We start from the raw sequence: 15190 nt of genomic DNA on the forward strand, positions 1-15190 counted from the left end.
AATTTCTCTTTCCTGACGAGAGAGAGATGGGGAGAGAGAGAGAGAGAGAGAGAGAAAGAGAGAGGGGCTTGAACTTGGGACCTTGGGCTTTAGAGTCCAATGCTTTATCCACTGTACCACACTTCCCAGACCACACCTCAGCCATTATTAGCCCTAATCACCCATTCCTTCCTGGCCCTATCACAGTGGACATGCACTACCAAAAAGACTTTGATTCTTTTCCATTGGATGTTCTTCAAGCTTCTTCTCACAACTCAGGTCCTGCCTCAAGATCTTCTGCTGGTTTCTAATCTCCTTCCCTCCTTTCTCTGATTCATTTTTCCTTTCAACATTCATTAGAAATGACATGCAGATCCATGCCCAGAAATAAAATAATATTTGCATACTGTCTTTCCCCCCAGACAAGAATATAAACTCCAGAAGATCTAGGATCTCAGACACTGTTAAGCTCTTAAAAAATTATCTTTATTTATTGGATAGACACTCAGAAATTGAGAGGGAAGGGGGAGATAGAGGAGAAGAGAGGCAGAGAGACACCTGCAGCCCTGTTTCATCACTTGCAAAGCTTTCCCTCTGCAGGTGGGGACTGGGGGCTCGGACCCGGGTCTGTGTGCATTGTAAAATGTGCACTCAACCAGGTATGCCACCACCCAGCCCTGACAATGTTAAGTTCTATGATCTCTGTTCTACAATAGAACCTAGTAAGAGGTAGATTTTTGAATAAAAGGGCAGAGAAGGATGTAGAGTTGCCAGCCAGATAGATTGGACACCATCAGGTTAATAGAAGGTGATTTTGGCCTAGAGAAAAGTCTCTGGGGAAAAAAAAACTGTTGAGGGGAGACCCAGCAGATAGCTTGGGTGTAAAGTACATGCCCTACCATGCTTGAAGCCCTGGGTTTGATCCTAGTGGATAGTAACAAGGGAACTCCACAAATGGTAGAGTGGTGCTTTGATGTCTTTCTAAAGATATGCAGTAAAAAATGGGTCAAGAAGATTGCTTATCTACATTCATGCACACAAGGCCCTGGGTCATTCCTTGGCACTGTTTTTTTTTTTTAAAGTGGGGTTGGAGGAGTCAGGCAGTAGCGCAGCAGGTTAAGCGCAGGTGGCACAAAGCACAAGGACTGGTGTAAGAATCCTGGATCAAGCCCCCGGCTCCCCACCTGCATGGAAGTCGCTTCACAAGTGGTGAAGCAGGTCTGCAGGTGTCTGTCTTTCTCTCCCCCTCTCTGTCTTGCCCTCCTCTCTCCATTTCTCTCTGTCTCATCTAACAACAATAACAACAACAATAATAAAAAACAACAAGGGCAACAAAGGGAAAATAAATAAATAGAAAAAAAAAAACAAGAATAAGAGGAAGCTGGACCTAGCTTTGCAGACCTTTGTAGCATGCATTAGCAATCCATCAGGAGACTGTAGAGATAACTTAATATAAACCAGAAACTAGTTTCAAAGAGGAATTAGGATATTAGGAGAGTGTGGAAAGGCTGCCAGGGCTGGTGACTGAGTCATATGACAGGGCGAGGTAGTAGAAAGTCAGTATTGCAGGGAGAAGCCAGCATGTGGGGTTAAAGACCAGCTGAGGTGGGGTGCATAGCAGCAACCATGCTTATACAAAGGGACAGAACAGATGAGCATTTAGAGATGCATCACTGGGGGTTAGGACAGCAGGATCCAGGATACAGGACAGGACATGCTCACTGAGAAAGGGACAAGAGTCAGTCAGGGGGACACTCTCCTGCCAGTGAGTGTTAGGGGTACAGTTGGTGGGCTGGATATGAAGGTGGGCAATTGCTCTCATACACACATCGATGTTATTGGATAGACACAGAGGGAAATTGAGAGGGGAGGGGAACTACAGAGAGGAAAAGAGACACAGAGACATCTGCAGCCCTGCTTCACCACTCATGAAGCTTTCCCCGTGAAGTGGGGACCAGGGGCTTGAACCAGGTTCCTTGCATTTCATGTAATGTGTCCATTTAACCATGTATGCCACCGCCTGGGTAATTGATCTCTTACAACAAAATAGTGGCAGATTGTGTATGAGATATTCCAACATGGAAGAAAGGGAGGGCCAGACAAAGGAACCGGTAAAAGGATTTTGGTCAAATGTCCTGAAAGTTTTTCCCTCAGTTCAAATGATCACCTTTAGACGGTGGACAGGATGTTTTACCATAAGATTGACAGATGGAGGGTATATCAGAAAGCTGAAACAGACACCTGGAAAATAATGATGTGAGTGAAGGAGTTAGAAGTTAGAGGGTCGGGGTTGAGTGGTGGCACACATGGTTGAGTGCACAGGTTACAGTGCTCAAGGACCCGGGTTCGAGTCCCTGGTCCCCACCTGCAGGGGGAAAGCTTCATGAGTGGTGAAGCAGGGCTGCAGGTGTCTCTCTGTCTATCTCCCTTTCTATCACTCCCTTCCCTCTAGATTTCTGACTGCCTCTATCCAGTAAATAAATAACGGTAATAAAATAATAATAATAAAGAAGTTAGAGGGTCTCCTGGAAAGTAGTGGATAGGATCCCACAGTGGGGGGGAGGGCAGCTTTGAAATATTTCCCACCAGTGTTCTGTTCAGAGAAACACAAATGGTAGAGCATGTTTTTTGAGGCTGATGAACATTAGAAGCATCAGCCCTCCAAAGTCAAATGGCAACAGAAGTTAAAATGCTAGAGTGGTCCGGGAGGTGGCATAACGGATAAAGCACTGGATTCTCAAGCAAGAGGTCACTAGTTCAATCCCCGGCAGCACATATACTAGAGTGATATCTGGTTCTTTCTCTCTCTCCTCCTAGCTTTCTTATTAATAAATAAATAAAATCTTAAATAAAAAGGGGGGGCAGGCGGTGGTACACCTGGTTAAGCGCTCACATTACAGTGCGCAAGGACCCAGATTCAAGCCCCTGGTCCCCACCTGCAGAGGGAAAGCTTCACAAGTGGTGAAGCAGGGCTGAAAAAAAAAATACTAGAGAGCATAGCTAGCCATGGGGCACAGTGGCACTAGGGTCCAGGGAAGGAAACTATCAGAAGGAGGAAGCTGGAAAAACAAAAACAAAACAAAAACCAGCCTTTGGAAATTACTAGTAAAAAAATACCAATGTACTTCAAGTGTGGGGATATTGCAGTGAACACAGTGACTGAATATCCAATCACCTTGTAGTTTCTTGTCTGTTTGGGGGAAGAAAAACAGGAAGTGCACAGTACTTCAATTGGTGAAGGAAACTAGTAGAGGTGACAAAGAGACTATAACCAGAGACAGAGCTCCAAGTGAAAATGGAGTTAGAATGCAGGTCTGTGGTTTGGGCTGCTGTGAGAATGAAAAATGTGGTTTTGGAACAAATGTGCAGTGGCAGGGGAAAAGCTAGGTTGCATTCCTAATTTGCATAGACGGCCTACCTCTTCCACTCTGTATCTTTCCCTTTTCATTATTTTGCAGTTAAGGGAACAATTGTTTCTTTATTGTCTTTCTGTTTTTTAATTGTAGTATCACTGCCTTACAACATTGGGATATGGATGCATATCACCATGGAAAACAATTTATTTATTTTATCTTGTTTTATTTATTTTTGCCTCAAGGGTTATGACTGGAGCTTGGTGCCTGCACTATGAATCCACTGCTCCTGGTGGCCATCTTTTTCCATTGTTGTTGTTTTGTTGCTGTTATTGTTGTTGATGCTATTGTTGTTGTTAGATAGGATAGAGATAAACTGAGAGAGGAAGACAGAGAGGGGGAGAGAAATAGAGACACCTGCAGACCTGCTTCTCCACCTGTGAAGTGACCCCCTTGCAGGTGGGGAGCTGAAGATTTGAACCAGGATCCTTGGGCCCATTCTTGCACTTCACATTATGTGCGTTTAACCCTGTGCGCTACCACCCAGCCCCCAGAAAACAATTTTTATGCACTAAAACCTAGAAAGTTACAAAAAAATATTTTATTTTATTTATTTATTTTTGGATAGAGAGAAAATGAGAGGGAAGGAGGAGGTAGAGAAGGAAAGAGACAGAGAGAGAGAAAGAGAGACTCCTGCAGTATTGCTTCTCCACTTGTGAAGTTTCCACTCTGTAGTTGGGAACTGGAGGCTTGAACCCAGGTCCTTGTGCATTATAACATGTGTACACCTTGTCCCCATCCTATAACACTTTTAAATATTACCTAGTGGGAGTTAGGCAGTAGCGCAGCGGATTAAGTGCAGGTGGTGCAAAGCGCAAGGACCGGCGGAAGGATCCCGATTCGAGCCCCTGGCTCCCCACCTGCAAGAGAGTCGCTTCATAGACAGTGAAGCAGGTCTGCAGGTGTCTTTCTCTCCCCCTCTCTGTCTTCCCCTTCTCTCTCCATTTCTCTCCTATTCAACAATGACAACATCAACAACAACAGCAATAACTACAACAATAAAAAAGGGCAACAAAAGGAAGCAAATAAATAAGTAAGTAAATAAATAAATAATGTTCCCTGGTGTGTAACAAGTACTGAGAGAAGACAAATGCACATGTGCCTGAGTGAGACTGGAGTTATATGAGCTTTATGCCTTCAGTCAGTTACAGGCTAGGACTCTTTTCACAGACCCATCTGTCATATCCTATACTTTCTCTTTGGGTTAAGCTGATACAGGTGGTAACAAGAGACAGGAAAAAAAAAAATAGAGCTTTCAGGAAGGAAGAGGAGGAGCTCAAGGCTGTAGGGAATTGTGAGGATATGGTAGAGCATGGCGGGACTCCCCCACCCCCATTGAAAAGTGGGTGCCTGAGGGGCACGACCGTCCTATCAGTCTCTCTCTACTAACAGCTTGAGCAAGGAAGGACATGACCTCCAGGATCTGCCCCACCTATTAGTCTCTGTGCCTCATAAGGACCCTACATTCCCTGACAATAGCACACTCCCTTGTTATCTATATATCATTGTTCTGCTCTATCAAACAGTAACTGAAGGTCCGGTCCCTACTTCCCCACCCCTTCCGTTCCTTTGATCATACCTGGTCCATCTTCTCTCTGCCCTCAGGACCCCCCTCTGGCTGCTGGGTACAAATAACCCTGCTTCCTCGTTCCTTTAACCGATTCTGACCCTCCCCCTCCCCCCCCCCCCCCGACCCCTTGCCTCTCATATATGGTACAGACAATTCCTCCTTAAAAACCCTGCTTTGCTGTTCAATAAACAGATTGTTAGCAAACGCAATCCCTGGGTCATCTTATGTCGCATCACTAGCAACAGACACTTAAGAGAGTCCTGTAGTACTTGCCACTGATGCCCCAAAGTACATCCTTCTTTTTTTTAAAGATTTTAAAAAAATTTTTGTTTATTTATTTTCCCTTTTGTTGCCCTTGTTGTCTTTTTTTATTGTTGTTGTAGTTATTATTGTTGTTGTTGTTGATGTGGTTGTTATTGGATAGGACAGAGAGAAATGGAGAGAGGAGGGGAAGACAGAGGGGGGAGAGAAAGACACCTGCAGACCTGTTTCACCGCCTGTGAAGTGACTCCCCTGCAGGTGGGGAGCCAGGGGCTGGAACCCGGATCCTTACGCCGGTCCTTGCACTTTGCGCCACCTGCGCTTAACCCACTGCGCTACCACCCGACTCCCTAGTACACCCTTCTTGACACCCATTTCTGGTGCGCAACAGAGCGGGCCCGTCAGAAGGCCTGTACCTGGGAGAGGTCCCCTCACAAAAGCCCGGTACAAGGTTAAAAAAAAAAAAAGTCACATGGTCCCTCTAGTGTGACAGTTGGCAAAAAAGGTGGAAAGGTAGATCAAAGACAGTGAGGCCCTAGAGGGAGGTGACAGGGAATGTGAAGGATGTGGAGAAGACCAAAGGTCCTGACTATGGGGACCAGACTGATGGTGTTGCCTTTTAAAGTAAGGACCCAGGAGATCAGAGAGCAAAACAATTTCCTCTCCATTTTTTCCTCTTAGGGGGCAGGCACGATGAGGAGGTAGGTGAGCTGTCTTCTGGGGGAACTGAGTTGATAAAGAGAAAGAGATGAATGCACTTAAAAATAGGTGCGACAGGATTGGGTGGTTGTTGCCTCTACATGGGGATGGAAGTCTCATATGACAGGTAAGAGAAGGCAGGGTTATAGAAAGCTGTGGAGAGTTGGCAGTTGAGAGGCCCCCTTATTCTTTCTTTCTTTCTTTCTTTCCTTTCTTCCCTTCGTCTTTTTTCTTTGTCATCACCAGAGCCTCACTGCTCCAGGATTTTTCATATAAAGAGAGCCCATGTTCAGTGGGGAAGCAATTACAGAAGCCAGACCTTCCACCTTCTGCATCCCACAATGACCTTGGGTCCATACTCCTAGAGGGATAAAGAATAGGAAAGCTATCAGGGGAGGGGATGGGATACAGAGTTCTGGTGGTGGGAACTGTGTGGAATTGAACCCTTCTTATCCTATGGCTTAGTCAATTTTTCCTTTTTATAAATAAAAAAAGAAAGAGAGAGAGAAGAGAGAGACAGACAGAGAAGAGAGAAACTGACCACAGCATCAAAATTTCCTCCAGTATGGTAGGGGCCAAGCTTGAACCTGAGTCAAGCAAGACAAAGCAGGTATATGATGTAGGTAAATGGTCTTGCTGAACCCACTGGGAGTTTTTCATCTGAAATATTCAATGTAGGTACAATGACCAGTGTGGAGTAAAAAAAAAAATGAAGGCAAAATCTAGTTAGCACAGGAAGGAAGGGGGACTTCCACACTCACTCATGGGAGAAAAAAAAAAAAAAACTTATCACCTGCTCTTCTGGCTGAATTGTATCCTTCAAAATTGCCAAGTTGAAGTCCTATCCCTCCAGGACCTCAGAACGGAACTATGTTTAGAAATAGGTCTTTACAGCAGTAATCAAGTTAAAATAAAGCCACTAGGGAAAGTGGACTCTGATTCAATAAGACTAACATGCTTTTGAGAAGAGGAGATCTGGACCTTAGACACGTTCAGAGCAATAACTATGTGAGGATGCAGCGGAAAGCAGACTGCCTTGTGAAGAAGAGCTCTCAGCAGAAACCCACTGTGCTGATACCTGTATCTGACGCCAGCTTCTAGAACTGTGAGAAATTCACGTCTGTTGGCTAGTCCATCCTGTCTGTGGGATTTTGCACATCAAGTAAATGCCCACTATGTACAAAGCATAGTTTGAACAGAATGGACAACAGGATGAATGGAAATTCTTTCTTTTTTTTTTTTTTGGTTAGTTTCTGTTCAATGTAAAAACTAATAGAGCACATGCTTTGTATGCATATGGCCCTAGACCTGATTCCTGGCACTACAAAGAATAAGAAAGAGGGGCCAGGCGATGGTGCACCTGGTTAAGCACACACATTACACTGTGCAAGAACGTGGGTTCAAATCCCCTGATCCCCATCTGCAGGGGAAAGCTCCACAAGTGGTGAAGCAGGGCTGCAGGTGTTTCTCTGTCTCTTTCCCTCTCTCTCCTTCCCTCCCCTCTCAATTTCTGTCTCTATCCAATAATAAATCAATAAAAAGAAGAAAAAAAAAGACAAAAACCAAATGGAACACTATAAGTCATAAGGTAGTGCTCTGGTGTCTTTCATATGTGGAATCTAGAAAACTGATAGACATGAAGTCATAAAAAACAAAAGCAAACTCTGTCTAAGACTTGTGAAAACTATGGTGGTTATCTTTGGAAGTGAGAAGGTGGGGACACAGAACTTTGGTGGTGGGCGTGGTGTGGAACTATGCCCTGTAATAACACAATCTTGTAACCCACTCTAATCACGAGTAAAAAAATCAAAAAAGGGGCCAGGTGGTGGTATACTGGGTAAAGTGCATACATTGCAGTGCGAAATGATACAGGTTCAAGTCCCCCTGGTCCTCCCTTAAGGGGGAAAACCTTCACAAGCAGTGGAGGAGGGATGCAGGTGTCTGTCTGTCTCTCTCCCTTTCTATCTCCCCCTCCCTTCTCAGTTCTTCTCTGTCTCTACCCAATAAAACATTTAAAAAATTTTTATTTATAAAAAGGAAACATTGACTAAACCATAGGATAAGAGGGCTACAATTACACACAATTCCCACCACTAGAACTCTGTATCCCATCCCTTCCCCTGATAGCTTTCCTATTCTTTATCCCTCTGGATGACCCCAAGGTCATTGTGGGATGCAGAAGGTGGAAGGTCTGGCTTCTGGAATTGCTTCCTTGATGAACATGAGCATTGACAGGTTGATCCATACTCCCAGTCTGCCTCTCTCTTTCCCTAGTGGGGAAGGGCTCTGGGGAAGCAGAGCTCCAGGACACATTGGTGAGGTTGTCTGTCCAGGGAAGTCTGGTCGGCATCAGTGCTAGCATCTGGAACCTGGTGGCTGAAAAAAGAGTTAACATACAAAGCCAAACAAATTGTTGACCAATCATGGACTTAAAGGCTGGAATAGCGCAGATGAACAGTCGGGGGGGGGGGTGTCTCCATTTTGTAGATAGCTAGTAGGCATATTTTAGTTATATTCCAAAGGGCCTGTGTCTATACTAGTTTTCTTTCCCCCCCCCCCCTTTTTCCCTTGAGCCTGAAATCTGATATACAGGTGGATCCAAGTTATTGTCTGGGGAGATGATGTCATGTCTGGAAAAAGGACCAGAAAGCTGGATCAGGAAAGAGAATAGCTCCCAAATTGAGAAAGGGGTATAAATATTGTTGACTGTAAACCCCATTGATTTGATATGATCTGGGGCCCATAATTAGCTTAGGAGCCTGTGTGACCTCTACATCCCTCTAGATCTGAGCTCATAAGTAAGTGGTCATAGGTGGTAGGAACGTTCCAAGCGGTAGGAATGTTCCAAGCGGTAGGAAGGTTCCAAGCGGCCCCAATATCGACCCATCTTCCTCAGGTGTAGCATAGAGTATGTTGTCTTCCCTTCGGAGGATGGAGAACATTCTCTACCATTATTGATCCAAGTTAAGGGCAAGGTCCTCTGTGGACCCACAAAGGGGGTCTATCGTGTTGTTGCTGATAGAAATGACCAGTAACAATGGAGAGAAAGATTTATTCGAGGTCTAGGCCCATCATGTCTGTTTGGGAATCTCAGGACTCCCCGACTAGGGCCCCAGCTGATGGGGTGGCCTGATAGTGACTAAAGAGTCATGGTTAAAGTATGCCAGGCTCTTGCCCTTATTCAGCTTTTGCAATCCTTGCTTTGATAAGGTTAGCTTTGGAGTGAGTGAGAGAACTGTAATAGGAAGTAGGTGAGGAGGGTATCTAAGTCTAAGTAGATATTATTTCATTATGAACTTGATACTGACTCACTACAGACTATTGTGTATTTTTGCTTTCAGGTATATATTTTGCCCTAATTTATGGATACATGTGAATATATGCTGTATCTCACAGGACCTGGTCTATATCTAGGTTTTGGGACTTTGTTAGGACCAATAATAAATTTAAAAAAAAAAAACTGAAAAAGGGAAAAAAAAAGATGGTGATAAAGGAACATCGTTCATTTAGGCTTAGCTTCTTAAAAAGTAATAATAATGTGAAAATTAGGATGAGGTGTTTGTTCGCCTAGTGGTAGAGCATGAGGCCCTGGTTTCCTCCCTGGCATTACACTGACAAAAACGTTGAGATTAAAATAATGAAAATGGCTTGTGGCTTGGGGTTTCTATTCGGTGTCCATTTGGAAAAGAAATCTCCTGCTTCTGTGCACCTAGCATTAGAGAATGGGCGGGGTGGAAGAGAGACTGTAAACACTGGAGTCTGTGGAGAGACATGGCTGATGTGGTGATGGAGATGACATCACTCTTTTTTTTTTTTTTGCCTCCAGGGTTGGTTATCACTGGGATACGGTGCTGGCACTGCAAATCCACTGAAATAAACTTGAAATGAGAGAGGAAGGGGAGATAGAGAGGGAGGGAGAAAGACACCTGGAGCCCTGCTTCATCGCTTGTGAAGCGTCCCCCTGCAACTGTGGAGCGGGGGGCACACCCGCATCCTTGTGTGGGTCTTTGTGCTTTGTCCTATGTGTGCTTAACTAGGTACACCACTGCTGGGCCCCTGATGACATCACTTCTCATCCTGACCTCTTAACCACTTCCAGAAGGAAGAGAAAGAGGAATTCACAAGCCTAAGACAGTAGAAACTAGCAAGAAAGCAAATGATAATTTGAACTTCCCTCTCTCACAGTGAGTACAAACTGGGGAGTGTCTGTGAGGTACTTATATTTCTACTGCAAGGACTGTGTCTTAGTTACTCTACGACTCAAGAGATTGGTCTACACATTTTGTCCTGGGCAACCTTGCATCCCACAACCACCCTTTTGTCCACACAACATCTCAGGAGGGTGGAGAGCCTTACCATGGCAGCCTCCGTGCTTGTCTTGCATGTCCATCCACTTGATGGCTCTCAGGTTCCCGGCCCATGAGGCATTGGGCATGGAGCCAGGGACACCTGTTCAGAAGGAAAGCAGAAATGTCATCACCACGCCTCTAAGCTGCACTTCCTTCCTTCCTTCCAGCTTATTGTCTTTCACATCCAATTTTTCATTATCAGTACAAAATCCAAAAGGTTTCTGGTGTGAACACATGGTGGCTAAATGCCTTGTCTCACTGCTAGTAAGGAGAACTCACTGATGTCCTTGGAGTGCTGCCTATGCATATACTAAAGCAGTGCTAAATAAATCCTGTGGCACCCTTGTATGCATGAAGTGTTGAGTTTAATCCCTAGCACAACATACTCCATAGTGATTTTCTGGTTCTTCTCTATCTGCTAAACATAAAGAAATACATCAGAAAGAAAGAGAGAAAAAAAAGAAAGGAAGGAAGGAAGAAAAAAAAGAAAGGGAGAGAAAATTAAAGAGAAAGAAAAATAATCATATGAAACTATAAAACTGGTGAAAAGTTGAAAATTTTGGTTCCATTTTCTCACAGTCTATAAATGAATCTACTTTCAATCCTACTATATTAAACAGCTTAGAATTTTCCAGAAGATTTCCATCATATAATAAAAGCCCAGAAAATAAGTTGTTCTGTGTCCTTGGGTGGATCCACGGTAGATCCAGATCTACTCTTTTTTAAAAAAAAATTTTATTCTTTAGTGAATTGAGTTATTGTTCTTCTTTTTAAAAAAATTATCTTATTCCCTTTTGTTGCCCTTGTTTTATTGTTGTAGTTATTATTGCCGCCCTTGTTGTTTTATTGTTGTAGTTATTATTGTCATCGTTGTTGGATAGGACAGAGAGAAATGGAGAGAGGAGGGGAAGACAGAGAGGGGGAGAGAAAGATGGACACCTGTAGACCTGCTTCACTGCCTGTGCAGTGACTCCCCTTACGCCGGTCCTTGAGCTTGGCGCCACCTGTGCTTTTACCGGCTGTGCTACCGCCTGACTCCCCCAGATCTACTCTTATAGGAAGCTGGATTATTAGGAAAATATAATGTTCACTCCACCTGTTTTTCCAGAACCAGCTTCATTACACTGTGCTCTTTGTTAATGTCCTTGAGCGTCTGCTGCTCTCAGGCACAGGGACAGAGACAAATAGCACGTCACTCGAGGTCCATGAGGAGGACAGCCTGCATACCCTCCAATCCGGGGTCCACACTCTCAGATATTTTTAGAACAATTGCTTTCTTTTGAGGGGTGGGAACTGCCTCTTTCCATCCAGAAAAGATAACGTGGGGTGTCGGGACTCTAAACCTGGATCAGGCACATGGCAATGTTGGCACTCTAACTGGTGAATTATCTCTCTGACCTTCCATTTCTTTCAGTTGCTCTATTATCAGTGAGTGGCTGACCTATCATGTACTTGCACATTATCCAATTTGCCTGTGAAATATAAAGAGTTGGCCATTAAAAATGGAGGAAGCTTTTGACTAGCATCTTGTTAAACCTGGGCTGTTTGATCCTGACACTATCAATGCTTTGGGCAGGGCTAGAGCACTCAGAGGCGGGGTATGAGGTTTAGTGGCATGCCTGTCCCACCCACTAAAAGCTAATGGTACATAAAGTCCAATTGTGGCAATTAAAAATGTTTTCAGAAATTACCCAGTGTTCCCTGGGGACATAAAAATGAAACATTAAAGAAACACTGCAGGGCTGGCCAGGTGATGGCACACCCAACTGAGTGCACACACAACCACCCACAGGAAACTCAGTTCAAGCTCCCAGTCCCCACCTGCAGAGTGGGAAACTTCACAAGTGGTGAAGCAGCACTGCAGGTGTCTCTCTTTATCCCCCTCTCTCCCCCTCCCCAATTTCTCTGTCCTGTAACATAAAAAAAAAATTAAAGGGAAAAAATTGAAAAGGAAATAACTGCTACTAGGAGCAGTGGATTCATTGTGCAGACACTGAGCCCCAGAGATAACAATGGTAAAAGAAAAAAAAAAAAGGTAAAGAAAAGAAACAAAACACTGCAAAGATTTCTCAGGGCTCAATCAATCATGGAATAATATACCCCAAGATTTCCATTCTTGGAAAAGGAATAGGAATCAATACAAACTATTCAGCTACAGGAGGATTATATTATTTTGATTTTCACCCATGAGAAACACAATTTAAACATAATAATGGCTATGCAAATAAACTGTACCCAAACAGTAGTCCTTTTTCAGAAGACCTTAAATGTTACACAGAAAAAAAAATGTTACACAGCAAAAAGGCATTCAGGTTGCTAATAAGGACATTTTGAATAGAAGATGGCCCTCTATTATCCAGAAGCTTAATATAAGCTAACCATAGGATCGTGGATAGATGGTGATATAAGAAGCCCTAGACTTGTCTTGCCCTTGTCACTTGAAGCTGGAGGGAACGTTCATGATCTAAGAAATATAGGGCTCTGGAAGCCGGAAAAGTAGGTAAATGGATCATTGCAGACCAGACAGAAAGACTGGAGCTAGACACCTTGGTTTTACCAGAAGATGCATGTCAGACTTCTGGCTACAGAACTAAGATGGACATTTATATTGTTTACGCTACTAGTTTGTGGTAAACTGTTAATGTGGCAAGTGTAAAATGAATATACATACTAGTCAGAAAACAATTATCTAAGAGAATGAAAGCTTGTGGGACAGGTGGTGGCACACCTGGTTAAGTGCACACATTATAGTGTGTAAGGACCCAGGTTCAAGCCCCTGGCCCCCACCTGCAGGGAGGGGGCAAAGCTTCCCAATGGGTGAAGCAAGGTTGCAGGTGTCTCACTGTCTCTTTCTCTCTCTATCTTCCCACTTCTCTCTCAATTTCCCTCTGACTTTATCCAATCATAAATAAATAAAAACATAAAAAAGAGAGAAAGAATGAATACTTCCATGAGATCAATACTGTGAATTGGATCAGGCACATAAAATATATCTTTCTCTTTGAAAAAATAAATAAAAGGGTAGATAGCATAATGATTATGCAAAGAGATTCTCTTGTGCCTGAGCCTCCAAAATCCCAGGTTCAACACCCTGCACCACTATAAGCCACAGCTGAGCAGTGCTCTGGTAAAAAAAAAAAAAAAAAAAAAAAGTTAAGTGGTCCAGAAGGTGACACACTGGATAGGGTATTGGACTCTTAAGCATGAGGTCCCGAGTTCAATTCCCGGCAGCACAAGTACCAGAGTGATGTCTGGTTCTTTCTCTCTCTCCCTCCTATCATTTCTCATGAGTAAATAAAATCTTTAAAAAATTAATAAAAGCTCATATTTTCAGATGGAAAAAAGCCCTTTTGCCTTAATGTCACATATTTATATGAAGATCTAAACCACAAATTGTACCAAGATTTCTCAACTAAAATTAAATTCTGCATAGCCTCTCTGTAAATAGTTCAACTGTTTACCCTGTGAGTTCTCTATAAGGCAAGTTCTTCCTTTCTTGCTGCTAAACTTCAAATTTTTTGTCTCTGGATGTATAACATTAAAGGATATACTGTTTACTATGCAATATTCTTTCCTATTAACTTAATTTGCCTTTTTGTTCTAAAAAATTATTTTGGTGAGGGGCCATGGGGTGGGGCACCTGGTTGAACATACATGTTACAATGCACAAGGACCCAGGTTCGAGCCCCTAGGCCCCACCTACAGGAGGAAAGTTTTACGAGAGGTGAAGCAGTGTTGCAGGTATCTCTCTGTTTCTCTCCCCTTCTCTATCACCCCATTCCCTCTCAATTTCTGGCTGTCTCTATCCAATAAATAAATAAAGATAATAAAAAAATTATTTTGGTGGTACAGGAAATAGTTCAACTGAGCATGAGGTTGGAATGCCAGGGCCACATGTAAGAAAGCGGTGCTCTAGCTTGACTTTCTTTGGCTCAGAAATCTCTCTCATATGTCACAGATAAAATAAAGCTTAAAAATTATTTTTGAGGGGGACAGCCAGTAGCGCAGTATTGGTTAAGCGCAGGTGGCACAAAACACAAGCACCGGCGTAAGGATCCGGGTTCGAGTTCTCGGCTCCCTACCTGCAGGGGAGTCGCTTCACAGGCGGTGAAGCAGGTCTGTAGGTGTCTGTCTTTCTCTCCCCCTCTGTCTTCCCCTCCTCTCTCCATTTCTCTCTGTCCTATCTAACAATGAAGACACCAATAACAACTACAACAACAATAAAACAACAAGGGCAACAAAAGGGAAAATAAATAAATATTTTTTAAAAATTATTTTTGCACTTGCCTATCCAGAAAGAAACTTTAAAAAAAAAAAAACAGTTATTAGGTGGTCTGAGAGGTGGCACAGTGGATAAAGCATTGAACTCTTAAGCATGAAATCTTGAGTTCAGTCCTTAGCAGCACATGTACCAGAGTGATAACTGGTTCTTTTCTCTCCTCCTATCTTTCTCATGAATAAATAAATAAATAAAATATATATATTAAAAATTATTAGAACATATTTTAGAGGAAGTCTGAATAAACTTGCTTGGACTAAGTTAGGGTGAGGAGAAGGCAGTCTAAAAAGGAAAGAGAATATATATATATTGCCTCCAGGGTTATCACTGGGGCTTGGTGCCCACGCTACAAATCCACTGCTCCTGGAGGCTATTTTTTCCCATTTTTGTTGTCCTTGTTGTTGCTGTTGGATAGGGCAGAGAGAAACAGAGAGAGGAGGATAGACACCTGCAGACCTGCTTCACCGCCTGTGAAGTGACCCCCCTGAAGGTGGGGAGCCGCGGGCTTGAACCATAATGTTTACACTGGTCCTTGTGTTTTGTACCAAGTGTGTTTAACCCACTGCTCTACTGCCCAGTTTTTGTTTGTTTGTTTGTTTGTTTCTTCTCCAACCAAGGTTGTCACTGGGGCTCAGTACCT

At 43.4% G+C, this 15190-nt stretch overlaps 1 protein-coding gene across 3 annotated transcripts in view; it reads right to left on the reverse strand.

Annotated features, from left to right (window-relative positions):
- GCNT2 (glucosaminyl (N-acetyl) transferase 2 (I blood group)) overlaps positions 1-15190 on the reverse strand; it is a 77830-nt gene that overhangs the window by 3811 nt on the left and 58829 nt on the right. For 2 of the 3 annotated variants that reach the window (XM_060189174.1, XM_060189173.1), the window contains exons 2-3: positions 10279-10371; positions 6716-6778 (exon numbers count right to left, since the gene is read on the reverse strand). In XM_060189174.1, coding sequence (XP_060045157.1) covers positions 6716-6778; positions 10279-10371 — 156 coding nt within the window. The remainder of the gene's footprint in view (positions 1-6715; positions 6779-10278; positions 10372-15190) is intronic. The other variant, XM_007524263.3, reaches the window with a different exon arrangement.

Source organism: Erinaceus europaeus, chromosome 4 (assembly GCF_950295315.1).
Source record: "Erinaceus europaeus chromosome 4, mEriEur2.1, whole genome shotgun sequence".
NCBI lineage: Eukaryota > Metazoa > Chordata > Mammalia > Eulipotyphla > Erinaceidae > Erinaceus > Erinaceus europaeus.